Here is a 13,818-nt window from a genome sequence, read left to right as displayed (position 1 = left end):
TCGTCTGTGACCACGAAACTTATGAAGCATACGTAATACCGGAAATTGTGAAACGGAAGTGAAACTGTAAAAATTTCGTTAAACACAGTAACCGTTTCAATCAATTTGATATGAACTTTCAATGTTTTAGGCGAATCCGTTGAAACCGTTTTAACCGTCACCGCTCCATTGAAAGCAACCGTAGAGCCCGCCACTCAAACGGTAGACTTCGGGAGACCCGCTGTCTTTACTTGCAGATATGAAGGAAACCCCGTCAAAACTATTACATGGCTGAAAGACGGTAAAGATATGAAACACCATGACGCAAGCTTAAGGTGAGTAAATGTCAATATTTAAAAAGCAATACAAAAAAAGAAGAAAAGGAAAGCAAGGTAACAAAATTATATAAAACTTTCAAACTAACTCCTACAGAATTGAATCTGTGAAGAAAGAAGACAAGGGAATGTATCAGTGTTCCATTAGGAACGACCAAGAAAGCGCAAGTGCAAGTGCTGAGCTGAAACTCGGAGGACGATGTGAGATATTTCTTTTCGTTACCAATTTATTAATTACTCTTTGATTGTTTATTTCCACAACCGCGTTGCTTTTATGCTGCAAAGAGATTGATTGCCCTAGATGGCCCTAGACGGCCACATCCTGTCTCAAATAAAAAAGAACCTTGAGACAAGTCTAAGTTTTAATTTGATTGTATATATAAATATATTTTTTATTGCTTAGATAGGTGGACGAACTCACAGCCCACCTGGTGTTAAGTGGTTACTGGAGCCCATGCACATCTACAACGTAAATGCGCCACCCACCTTGAGATATAAGTTCAAAGGTCTCAGTATAGTTACAACGGCTGCCCCACCCTTCAAACCGAAACGCATTACTGCTTCACGGCAGAAATAGGCAGGGTGGTGGTACCTACCGGCGCGGACTCACAAGAGGTCCTACCACCTGTAAAAAAAGCCAGTATAGCCATTATCACACCTTTAAAACAGGAATCGTTTAACTATTGGTAGTTTTTAAGACTAAATTGAAAATGTTTCAGTTGAACCGCCTCAAATCAGGCATAGCTTTGGCGAGCAGACTTTCCGCTCCGGTCCGTCTCTTCGGCTGAAATGTGTAGCGTCCGGGAACCCGACCCCCGACATCGCCTGGCTCTTGGACGGTGAGAAGCTGTCCAGTGGCGAACGACTTCAGATCGGACAATTCGTTACGGCCGACGGCAACGTCGAGTCGCACCTCAACATTTCTTCCGTGCAGACCAACGATGGCGGCCTCTACACCTGCTTCGCTTCGAGCAAGGTGATTGATCATAGTTGGTATTCATCGAACGTCCAACACAAAAACTAATTAAAATTTTATACAATCATTTTTGTTGCCTTACTCGTCAAATGGGAATCGTAACTTGACCATTGTAAATAGGTAAAGGAAGTCTTTGTTACTTGACAAGTTTCAAAAATGTCCTGTCGACGAAATCGGAATAGTGGTAAAACGTACACATGATTAAAAAAAGGTTTTTAAAAAAGTTTAGGTTATTACTTAAATTTTATGTATATTCTTAAGATAATGTAAGGAAATTTTATTTATTAATTTTTGGGTATGTAGATGATTAGTATCTAGATTTAAATATATGTATAAATATATAAATAGTTAGGAGTTACATACTTTCTCAGTACTACTGCCGTATGCGTGAGAGAAAGGGACGCCAGACAGACTGGCACCGTAACGCGTTACGGAAGCGGCTTAAGGAGTTATCACTTCAAAAATTAATTATGTGAAACTTACAGCAAAAACTCTGGGTTGGATATTTTTTTCTTACCTACCTTATCCTAGCGTGTGTGGTGGTGAGCTCAAACCGGAGTGTTGCTGACACTGGCCCTTGCAAAGGCAGTGCTTCGCAGAATCTACCACCGGATCGGAAACACGACCCACTGAGAAGATCCGGCGAGAAACTCAGCGGGCTGTGTCTGTGGGTTAATTTACTCGTCGAGCCCTTCGTCGTAAGCGACGGGTTCGACGAGGACGGTGACCGGTGCTTGAGGTACCTAAAAGCACCATTGGATTTAGTTGGGAATCTTACAGACATTCGGTTAAATATGTCCTCAGGTCGGCAGCACATCCCATTCGGCTCGTGTCAACATCTACGGTCTACCCTTCGTTCGTCCGATGAAGAAGCGTCCCGTCGTCGCCGGAGACACTCTGATCGTGCACTGTCCAGTCGCCGGCTACCCTATCGACTCCATTGTTTGGGAACGTGATGGAAGGTAACTTACTTGGTATTTTTCGGCTGAATGACTCAGTCCTGACCTGCAACTTAATAGGGATGCACGGGGAGCCGATTATGGAAAAGGCTGCAATTTAGAGATATTATAGATCAGTTCGCTATAAGCAGTACATATAGCTTTCTCTTTAATTAAATTTCTCTTGTAGCTTATACATAATATTGCTAAATAATTTCCTATTCTCAAACGTGTGTGCACTGTGACATAAGCTTGTCCCTGGTACAGGGTGTGAGTGGACTGAGTATTAGTTGTTCAATTAACTGTAGTGTTGTAGTATTTTCATATAAATTTAATTTCAAAATTTTGTAATCCGTAGCACTAATAAAAGTAGTTTAAAGGCAATAAGTACAGTAGTAATGCTAGTCACATCGATCTAAAAACACCTGCGAAGGCCTACTTCAATAAAGAACATTTTGATTTTTAATACCTTATTTGTACACAAAAATTAAACAAAAGTCGTAATAGTCAGTATAGTTGGCATACCAACCTTAGTTCTTGGTTCAGTCCGTGCTCGACCACTTGTCCTGGTGAAACTGGAGAGACCTCCGGGCCATGCCGTAATCCTAATAAAAGGTCTTTGACCCCATATATATCGGTAGCTGGTGTATAGACTCTGATACTTAGCGGACCACCAGCAGAGCGGGCAGTTATCTTACGTTTAAAAGTAATATATTCCACTCGCTTGTCAAAAAATGAGTATTTTTCAATTCTCAGAGTCCTCCCGATCAACCGAAAACAGAAAGTATTCCCCAACGGCACCCTTGTTATCGAGAACGTTGAGCGCATGAGCGACGAAGCCACATACACCTGCGTCGCGAAGAACTCGCAGGGATACACGGCTAGAGAAACCCTAGAACTTCAAGTCATGGGTAAGTTTAGAACTATAAATTAAAATCAACTCTTAAAAATTCCTACTAATGCGGTTGAGAGATTGAGCGTTGTTACAGTAAAATAGATCAACAACAATCCTCTGCAACGTTCTTATTCGTACAACGCAGATAAACTATAGGCGCTTTAAAAAAAAAACAATACTATCAAAGGCGCCTTGATCTTAAAAAATATTATAGAAGAAAATTAAAATTATTCAACCACCTACAAAGTACAATAAAAATATTAGAATAATCGGAATAACTGATAATATGTATGAAAAATACCGAAAACTTGAAAGACGTTGTCGTTAAAAGTGTTTTTAAACTGAGTACATGATAAATAAGGCAAATTGAAAACAAACAAAACATGTGTAGAAAAAAAAACGGAATTATAAATGGTTGGTTTGTTGAATATAAAAAAAGAACTTTACCTAAATATTCATCTGAAAGTAAAGATATATTATTTAGAATTGGTATACCTAGAGTACCTACAATAATAAGACTCGGTAAACTTTTGCCGGTAAAGGCAGGATGAGCCGCCATTTATAATTCCATTCTTTGAAAACGGTAGTTGATTCTACCCAATAATAAGATATCCTTTGCACGAACTGCAAAGCTAATTTCATTTGACGTGTGTACTTTTTAATACGAATTTTATATTAAGATACAATAATTATTTTTATCAATGTGCTCAGTTATTTCTATATAATAATGTCATAAATTTTATAAGACTTGTAGGAGGAATTTGATGATACTAAAATATGGAATAGCGACTTCTAGTGTTATGACATTATTATACATCTCTGTATTAATATCAGTTTTATTACAGGAATTCGTTTCAGCTATAAAATTTTAAGTAAACATATTGATTACTTTACGAAATCTTCAGATTTATGCCCGCCAAAGCTACATCGTTAGTCACACACGCCCCTGCACTAATAGCTTTAGACTAGATACAATAAAAAGAGTTTTTACACAGTACCTCCCCAAATCCTACCGTTTGAATTTGGCGAGGAACCGGCCAACGCTGGAGATACGGCTACCTTGACTTGCAGCGTCAGCAAGGGCGATCAACCAGTGAACATTTCATGGATATTTAATGGCCAAGAACTTACAAAGTTCAATAATCTGGGAGTCGTTTTAAGTTCGATTAATAAAAAGACAGCGATAATGAGTATAGATTCAGTAAGTGGCGTACACAGGGGCACATATATCTGTGTGGCAACAAATCGAGCAGGCTCCGCTAATCACAGTGCTGTGCTTGAAGTCAACGGTACACCACATTACTAGCTTACGTTTTTCTAATCCATAACACATGAAATATCCCGATAATGTCCTAAAATACCTTTTATTGCGATTTAATTTTCGTCCCAGTACCACCGCAAATAACGCCCTTCGAATTTGGAGAAGAAATATTGAACGAGGGAGAAACCGCATCCGTGCAATGCGTAATGAGTAAAGGCGATCTACCCGTAAATTTTAAATGGTTATTTAATGGAGAAGAAATCAAACCCCTTAATAACCTTGGAGTCGTTCTTACGACGATTAGCAAGAAAACGTCTATATTAAATATTGAATCTGTGAGATCGGTTCATCGGGGATCCTTTACATGTGAAATAAAAAATCAGGCGGGTCAAACTAATCACACAACAATCCTTAGCATAAACGGTTCGCTTACTTTATACTTCATTCATATCGATTAGAATTATCGTAAGCTTTTTGTGTTAATACAGTTCCGCCTCAAATCTCACCCTTTGAATTCGGTGATGAGCCTTCCAACGCTGGAGATACCGTGTCTGTTCAATGCGTTATGAATAAGGGCGATCTTCCGGCCAATTTTTCATGGAGTTTGAACGGTGGAAAAATTACTGCTAACAATAAATTGGGAATAGCCATAGGGAGCATGAGTCGCAAAATGTCCATACTCAACATTGATTCTGTAAATGGAACGCACCGAGGGTTTTATGCCTGTCACGTGGAAAATATAGCTGGCCAAGTCAATCACAGTGCAGTATTGGAAGTCAATGGTTATTTTAATCCCAAAATCGTAACTTTAAATTCTACATGTTTTTTATTTTAGAGTTAGATAAATTATTATTTTCTCGCAACAGTACTACCCCAAATCCATCCATTTACCTTCGGAGAGGAATCAGCTAATGCAGGAGACACTGTTGGAGTACAATGCATGGTAACAAAAGGAGATACGCCAATTAATATGACATGGCTCTTAAACGGAAAACCAGTCCAACAAATACCAGGCATTACTGTCACCAAGATTGGTCATAAATCTAGCAGTCTATCAATAGATTCAGTAGCATCTATTCACAATGGCGTATATACTTGTTCTGCCACTAACATAGGAGGCCATGCAAATTACTCATCTGAATTGACTGTAAACGGTATCCATTTCTCTTAAAATGAATGTTTTTATACCTTTCGCTAACTTGCTTTTTATATTACAGTTCTTTTTGTATCCCTTTTCCCTATTAAAACAAAACGTAATTTAATATGTATACGAAAATTGATCTGCTGATCATTAATGGATCTTGAATTCTTGTCAGTTGTCCCGCAAGTAACGCCTTTTGATTTCGGAGAAGACATTCTGAATGCAGGAGAAACTGTTTCGTTGACCTGTACAGTCGGAAAGGGAGATTTACCGCTAAACATTTATTGGCAGCTAAATAACCAATCGTTGAATACCGGTAACGGAATTCTAATAAACCGAAATGGAAAGAGAATATCTATGCTGAGCATAGAAAATGTCTTACATGAACACATTGGCAATTACACGTGTATAGCCGAAAATCAAGCCGGTCGTAGTAGTCATAGCGCAACACTTAAAGTTAACGGTATCAATATTTTTCATAATGACTTTAATTATAACGCATTGCTTTATGTTTCACTAAGTTTGATTTTGAATTTTTAAACATTTTTTTCCGAACCTCTTGAAGATAGCCGTTCGCATTTTTAGATTATTGTAAGAATCGTTTCAAGTTCAACATTAAAATACGTTTTTAATTCATATGAAGAGATCACATCTAATGTATTTATTTGTCCTAAAAATATAATCATAGATTTGAAGACTGTTAACTAAAATTTTATTTGAAAATGCTTAAAATTGTTATTTGTACTAGTTGCACCGCAAATACTACCATTCGATTTTGGAACGGAGGCATTGAATGATCAAGAAATGGCAGTAGTGATATGCACAGTGACGAAAGGAGATTTACCTGTAGACATAAAGTGGTTTTTTAATGATGATTTCGTTAGTTCTGGAATCAATGGAATAGTATTAAATAACCATAAGAGAACAAGCCAACTGACAATAGAAACTGTTAGTCATCACAATCAAGGAAATTACACCTGTGTGGTAAAAAATGAAGCTGGTATAACGAACCATACTGCTGCGTTATATGTTAACGGTACATTCTAGCTTTTTCGCCATCCCATTATATTTCACTGTGTATTTTGACATTTACACAAATAACTTCTTTAAACTAGTTCCCTAAATCCTTGCACCCAACAGTCCCTCCCCAGATAATGCCGTTTGAGTTCGGAGCTGAACCAGTAAACGCACAAGAAATGGTTTTGGTTACCTGCACTGTCAGCAAAGGCGATTTGCCTCTGAAAATTAATTGGTATTTCAATGGTGCCAAAATAATATCTGGAGATATTGGAATCAATCTTGTAAACACAAAACGAACCAGCCAACTGAGTATCGAATCAGTGTCTCACCAAAACCAGGGCAATTATACTTGTGTTGTCAAAAATGACGCTGGATTAGTGAACCATACAACTGAGCTTTATGTGAATGGTATTTAATTTACTGTTTCCAAAATGTTTTTCTTTTTTGTGCTTGTTAACTAAAACTTTAAAGTAGTACTTCTATATTTTCTCCTATATCCTTTTGTAACTTTGGCGGGTATTAATGTTATAGAAATTACCCAAGCAAATTAGTCTAAATTATAAAAACAGCTATTTCGAAGGAATCACCAATAAAAATTCGCGTCTTTCAGTGGCACCGATTATAGCTTCATTTGAATTCGACGAATCCGTGTTTTATGGAGAGGGAGTGCAAATAACGTGTCACGTACCAAAAGGAGATAAGCCACTAAATTTTAAGTGGACTTTTAATGGAGGAGATGTGAGTTCGCTATCTGGGGTGAACATAATAAATGTAGGAGACAGGGGTTCAGCTCTAATAATTTCTATGGTGACGGCTGAACATTCTGGCAATTACACATGCACCGCCTCCAATATTGTCGCCAGTGCTAGCCATCACGCTACGCTCAATGTTAAGGGTATTTAATGTCTCCTTACACCAGATGTGGCTTTACGTACGGTTCCATCCAAACAATCCAAACCTATAAATTCCCCTTGAATGTGTTCTTCATTATTGACAATTTTTACAGTGGCACCCATAATATCGCCATTTGAATTTGACGAAGCTGTTTTCTACGGAGAAAGCATACAAATTATGTGTCACATTCCGAAGGGTGACATGCCGTTAGTCCTTACATGGTCATTTCGTAATGAGCCAATTAAGAAAAATGATAATATCGTTATCACAAAAGTAGGGCATCGAAGTGCTATATTATCAATTCCTGCGGCAACTGAGAGACATTCCGGAAATTATACCTGCACTGCTTCTAATACAGTAGCAAGCACGAACCACACAGCCATGTTAAATGTTCAGGGTACATTTTTAATTATGTTTTATTGTGTTCTTATATTTTTTTTATTAAATTTACCCTTGCCAGTTCCTCCACACATCGTTCCATTGGTGACTGAAGAGCTAGTGTTCGCCGGCGAATCAGTACAACTCAATTGTCACGTATCAAAAGGCGACCAACCCCTTACTATCACGTGGAGTTTTCATGGAAAAGAATTGTCTTCTCATCAAGGCATATCTACAATGAAAATAGGCCAACGGACATCACTGTTAACAATATCTAGTGCAACAGCGAGTCACAGTGGCGAATATTCATGTCACGCCTTCAACCACGCTGGCCAGACCGTTCATTCTACTGTTATCAATGTCCACGGTATCCCTATAGTTAGCTAACCCTCTCTAGCACGCTGCACGCTTGGTTCATCAGTATATCTATATTGTTATACGCCTCTTCATTAACAGTATTACCATACATCGTGCCTTTTGAAGCTGACGAATCCGTGTTTGCTGGTGAATCAGTTCAACTAAACTGTCATGTATCGAAGGGCGATATACCTCTTGATATCAAATGGCATTTCCATGGGTTTGAAAACACTTCATCGCATCTCGGCATAATGACCACCAAAATAACAACGCGGACTTCGTTTTTGTCTATCACTGCCGCTACTGCTGGCCACAGTGGCAATTATACTTGCGTCGCAACAAACAGTGCCGGCTCTACTAACCATTCCACTGTCCTTAACGTTCATGGTCAGTTTTTTATTAAATTAAATATAAAGTTTTTCACACAGCGAGTCTTAGCTTCGGATATGTTCACTGAATTAGCATGAGTTCCATGAACATGTCACATAAGCGAAGTGTATGCATATTTGTTTTATCATTTCTTTTTGCTTAATTGAATTAATTTTATTCACACAGTCATACCGAACATTTTGCCTTTCGACGTCGACCAAGCACTGTTTTTTGGAGAATCCGTACAAATGATGTGTCATATATCGAAAGGCGACACTCCGTTGGAAGTTTTTTGGCAGTTTAATGGACAAAAACTTTCTAAAGAACTCGGTACATTCACCAAAGTCGGCGATCGATCCTCCGTTCTGACGTTGCCTTCGGTTACCGGCGCACATAGTGGAAATTATACGTGTATTGCGAAAAATTTCGCTGGAACTGCATCTTACACAACAATTCTTAAAATTATTGGTATCTTACAAACGAGCATATAAAACTAGTTTAATAGTTTGATGTGTACTTTTTTTTATTTGACTATAATGTCTGTATCATTTTTTACCCATTAATCACACAACCTAATTATGTCACCCTTGTTTTCGAATTGAAGTTGTTCCACACATAAATCCGTTCGAAGTGGAGGAGTCAATTTTTGCTGGTGAATCAGTTCACCTCACTTGTCACGTATCGAAAGGAGATAAACCACTTCAAATAACATGGAGTTTCCAAGGCCGTGAAATTTTATACCACAACAATATGGGCATAACGACCACTAAACTAGGAGATAAAGCATCTGTTTTAAGTATTTCGACCGCTATGGGTCAACATAGTGGCAACTATACCTGTTCTGCGAGTAATCGTGCTGGACGAACAAACCATACAGCCATTGTCAACATACACGGTATTATTTTTTAGTTTTGTAAAGGAATTTTATGTTCAGTGAAAGAAGACGGATCCGTCTTCACAGAATGTGTGTCTGTTTAAGATACTGCACGTTTAGACCACTTAGAAAACATTTTTAATTTCGTTTTCAATTAGTTCCTCCCCATATAATGCCGTTCGAGATTGAAGAATCCATATATTATGGCGAATCGGTTCAAATGACATGCCACGTGTCTAAAGGAGATCGACCTCTGACCATTACATGGACATTTGAAGGCAGAGATATACAAAGTCACGTCGGTATTAAAACTATGAAGATGGCAGAGCAAACGTCCTTTTTATCTATTGGCACTGTAACTGGCGAGCACAGTGGAAATTACACTTGTATAGCAAAAAACAAAGCTGGTGAAGATAGATATAGCACAACGTTAAACATAAAGGGTATAGTAGAAAGTATAGCATGATCATACAAGAGATAAAGAATTAACACTTTTTTTTTCTTTTCTTAGTCGTTCCTCATATCAAACCTTTCGAATTGGAAGAAGCAGTTTTTGCCGGAGAATCTGTACATCTCGATTGCCATGTTTCCAAAGGCGACACGCCACTTGAAATATCATGGTACTTCCAAGGAAAGCCTGTAACATACAGAATGGGCGTCAAAACAACGAAACTTAGTGAACGCGTTTCCGTGCTAGATATACAGGCGGCTTCAGATCTAAATAGTGGCAATTATACATGTACAGCTACTAATAGGGCTGGATCATCTAGCCACACCGCTCTACTCAATGTCATTGGTATATAATATTATAGTTCGGGTGCTTGCTTTCTCTTTAGTTCCCCCTGTCGTCCAACCTTTCTCCTTTGGGGAAGTTGCGATGAATTCCGGGCAAGTCATCACTGCTCCCTGTTCTGTCATCGAAGGTGACCATCCACTACAGTTAACATGGTTATTCAATGATGAACCTGTTAAGCCTAGATCCGGAATAACCGTTTTCCAAATTGGAGAAAGAAGTGCCATTCTGAGTATAGGTTCAGTAACGCATGCTCATGCTGGCAACTATACATGTGTTGCAAAAAATGATGCAGGAACTAATTTTCACACTTCAACCTTGAATATAAACGGTGCTTATATATTAAACATTTTTATTTCTGTATTTTTTACGCATCATCAATGTAACTTTCTAAAGTACTTTATGTTTTCCTAAATATCTCTCTATGTCATTTAGTGTAATATTTTTTCAGTACCTCCAAACGTTTTACCATTCACTTTCGGCGAAAAACCCGCGAATTTCGGAGAATACTTGCAAGTGGCGTGCACTATAAATTTCGGCGATCTTCCTTTAACGATCACTTGGAAGTTTAATGGACAAGTAATATCTCAAAGAAACAACGATTACGTCATTACTAATTCTAAAAGAAGTAGCTTGTTGATAGTAGAATCCGTAAACGCAAAACATGCCGGTACTTACACATGTGTCGGAGAAAATCGCGCGGGTCGTAATACATATTCGGCAGACCTTATAGTTTACGGTTAGTCAAATAATTCTAATAGTTCCTTATTTCAACATTATTTTTAAAACGTTTGTTTCAGTTCTTCCTAAGATCGCACCTTTTAACGCTGGACCAGAGCCAGCTTTCCTCGGAGATTATTTCGCGCTTCAATGTATAGTTACCCACGGTGACCTCCCAGTGCGCATCGAATGGACATTCAATAATAAATCAGTGAACTCTGTTCCCGAAATTCGTATTAATACTAACGATCGAAGAAGTAGCGTTCTCACAATAGAATCGGTGGATGCTAAGCACGCCGGCGTTTTTAACTGTACCGCAACAAATGCTGCTGGCGTTGCCTCTCATATCAGCGAATTAATCGTAAGGGGTGCGAACAAACGTTTTCAAATTGTTTTCACCTCTTTTGTTTTTAACCATAAAAATAATAACATTATTATTATTCCAAATGAAATATTTTATTGTCCTAGTTCCGCCGATAATAGCGCCGTTCAGCTTTGGTGAGATTCCATCAAATCCTGGTGATACAGCAGTTGTGAATTGTGTGGCTACTAAGGGTGACATGCCTCTCGACATATCGTGGACTTTCAGCAGCGAAACAATAGATTCAAGTCTCCAAAGAGACATCATGACGATGCCGCTAGGCTCCCGCGCCTCTGTCCTCACTATCAACTCTGTCAACGCAAATCACCAAGGGAACTACACGTGCATCGTAAAAATGGTACTTTCAAGGCCAAGCTTTGAAGGAGAAAGCAGGGGTGACTGCCACCAAAATAGCTCAACGTGCTTCGTTACTTCTAATTGACCCCGCGGGGTGGTCACACAGTGGCTCGTATGCGTGTATCGTACGCAACGCAGCCGGCATGTCCAATTATTCTGCCACTCTCGAAGTTCATGGTATTAACACATGTATAATCTACCCTCCTCGCACGGAAGAGCTTAGCTTAGTTCTGGATATTGATTGTATGCTTTTTCATAGATACGAATTTGTAACTTAAGTAAAAATCTCTCTTCAAATTGTCCGAAAAATTCAATTAATTACATATCAAGAAGAACTAGTAACGTACTTGAAAATTTAAACCGGCTGCGGCTATCATCGAAAATCCCGTCTGTCCTCTCCTGGCGTATTTTTTATTTCTTTCCTTCCAAATCCTTATATTCCTATCTATGCCTTTTTCATTCTTTTGCATTTTCATTTCAATACGCTAATGCTTCGAAAACTAACAAATCTGTAGGAATAATTACTTGTATCTAATTACCTTAACAGTTTTTTTCTCTTCAAAATGAAGCTGTGTAATTATCTCTACAGAAGCTTAATGTTTGGTCGGCAAAGTGCACGTTTAATGCTTTTTATTTTTATTTATTTTTTATTATTTTTTTACTAACTATCTGTTGGTCTTGTATTGCTAATGTTAGTATGTGTTGTTTAATACTAAAAGCTTCCATGACGCTGACATAAATTTCGAAAACTAATTATCAAAATGCTTTCATCGCAATGGAAGCTTGGCAACACTTATAGAAATTTCAATTTGAATTTATATTTACCTAAAAAATATTTAGACCTAAACGAATCAATGATTCTCAGTTATAATTTTCTCCCTTAAATCGTGTCTTGGCTGTGTAAGATATTATGTCTAATAAAAAGTAGTAAACAATAAACCAAAAAAGTATTTATTCACAAATTAAATATAAATTCAATATTGGGAAATTTCTAACATAATTTTGATGAAATAGTGAAACAACAAATGAATGAATCACACAAGTAACAGAAATCTTAATAAATATTGTTTTTTTTTTTCGATAATTCTAAATAATAATACCTTATGAACATTAGTTTAATGGTAATTGTTATATAACTAAACTAAAACTAGGTATATATTTTACAATAACTTATTTATTTCTCATTTAGTGGATCGCTATTTCAATGACAATGATTCCCCAAATATTTTTTCTGATTAAAAAAAAACTATCATTGATTCCATTTACTAAAATTTGACAAAAATATAAATTAAAACTGTGAAATCTTGAATTAAATTGAATTTTGCAAGTAAATAAATCTTGTCAATCGAATAATCAAATATTTACATAGGTTATAGATGTTTGAATAAAATGATTGTATTTTAGTTCCACCACGTTGGATTCTTGAGCCAACTGATAAAGCTTTTGCCCAAGGCTCTGATGCTAAAGTTGAATGTAAAGCCGACGGCTTCCCCAAGCCTCAAGTTACTTGGAAAAGGGCTGAAGGTAAATTAATTTTAACTCTTTAAGCCATATAAACCCTCTATTTGACTTGTTCCATTCTTCGGAAAAAAACACAATGAGATCCTTTTAAACTTTTACTAATTTATCTATTTATTAAATGTATCTTTTTGGCGTAATCTTTACTTTATTAAGGATTCGATTCACATTCAACTGTAATCACAAATTGGGTAATGCAATTTATCCAATGAAAAAAAAATCCATACATAAATATACATTTTTTATTTATGATGATTTTTTTAGGGGATACGCCTGGCGATTACAAAGACCTTAAGCCTAACAACCCAAATGTTAAAGTTGAGGACGGCACATTGACTATTTCAAATATTCAGAAAACAAATGAGGGCTATTATCTTTGCGAAGCCGTTAACGGGATTGGATCCGGATTGTCTGCGTTGATTCTTATTAGCGTACAGGGTAATTAAAGCACAAATTCTCGACGTATTCATATTTTTTAATTTTTTGTTAATTGGCAATAATTTACTTTTTAATATAACTAATTTCAGCACCACCCCAATTCGAGATTAAAATGAGGAATCAGACTGCTCGCAAAAGTGAACCTGCTGTACTTCAGTGCCAAGCTAAAGGAGAGAAGGTACACAATGCATTCATTACGTTTGGAAATTATCTC

At 37.4% G+C, this 13,818-nt stretch overlaps 1 protein-coding gene and 1 long non-coding RNA gene across 52 annotated transcripts in view; one reads left to right on the top strand and one right to left on the bottom strand.

The window, feature by feature from the left end:
* Nucleotides 1–13,818, top strand: part of LOC101735614 (cell adhesion molecule Dscam2) — a 73,062-nt gene that overhangs the window by 32,982 nt on the left and 26,262 nt on the right. For 32 of the 50 annotated variants that reach the window (XM_062671456.1, XM_062671457.1, XM_062671455.1 and 29 more), the window contains exons 9-17: nt 131–314; nt 412–515; nt 1,034–1,290; nt 2,095–2,252; nt 2,985–3,139; nt 4,119–4,412; nt 13,053–13,172; nt 13,431–13,604; nt 13,694–13,782. In XM_062671456.1, the coding sequence (XP_062527440.1) occupies nt 131–314; nt 412–515; nt 1,034–1,290; nt 2,095–2,252; nt 2,985–3,139; nt 4,119–4,412; nt 13,053–13,172; nt 13,431–13,604; nt 13,694–13,782 (1,535 nt within the window). Of the gene's footprint in view, nt 1–130; nt 315–411; nt 516–1,033; nt 1,291–2,094; nt 2,253–2,984; nt 3,140–4,118; nt 4,413–5,250; nt 5,539–5,700; nt 5,989–6,665; nt 6,954–7,899; nt 8,185–9,928; nt 10,214–11,010; nt 11,299–13,052; nt 13,173–13,430; nt 13,605–13,693; nt 13,783–13,818 lie in introns of all 50 variants that reach the window. The other 18 variants (XM_062671479.1, XM_062671492.1, XM_062671486.1 and 15 more) reach the window with 6 other exon arrangements.
* On the bottom strand, nt 6,151–12,558 carry LOC134199846 (uncharacterized). 2 transcript variants are annotated; one of them, XR_009974495.1, is made up of 3 exons: nt 12,474–12,558; nt 9,947–10,054; nt 6,151–6,369 (listed from the first exon to the last, which is right to left on the bottom strand). It is a non-coding gene; the product is annotated as an uncharacterized LOC134199846 (long non-coding RNA). The 2 variants fall into 2 exon arrangements; XR_009974494.1 differs by lacking the exon at nt 12,474–12,558 and adding an exon at nt 12,188–12,437.

Source organism: Bombyx mori, chromosome 12 (genome assembly GCF_030269925.1).
Source record: "Bombyx mori chromosome 12, ASM3026992v2".
Classification (NCBI taxonomy): Eukaryota; Metazoa; Arthropoda; class Insecta; order Lepidoptera; family Bombycidae; genus Bombyx; species Bombyx mori.
This window is presented reverse-complemented; position numbering and strand designations above follow the sequence as displayed.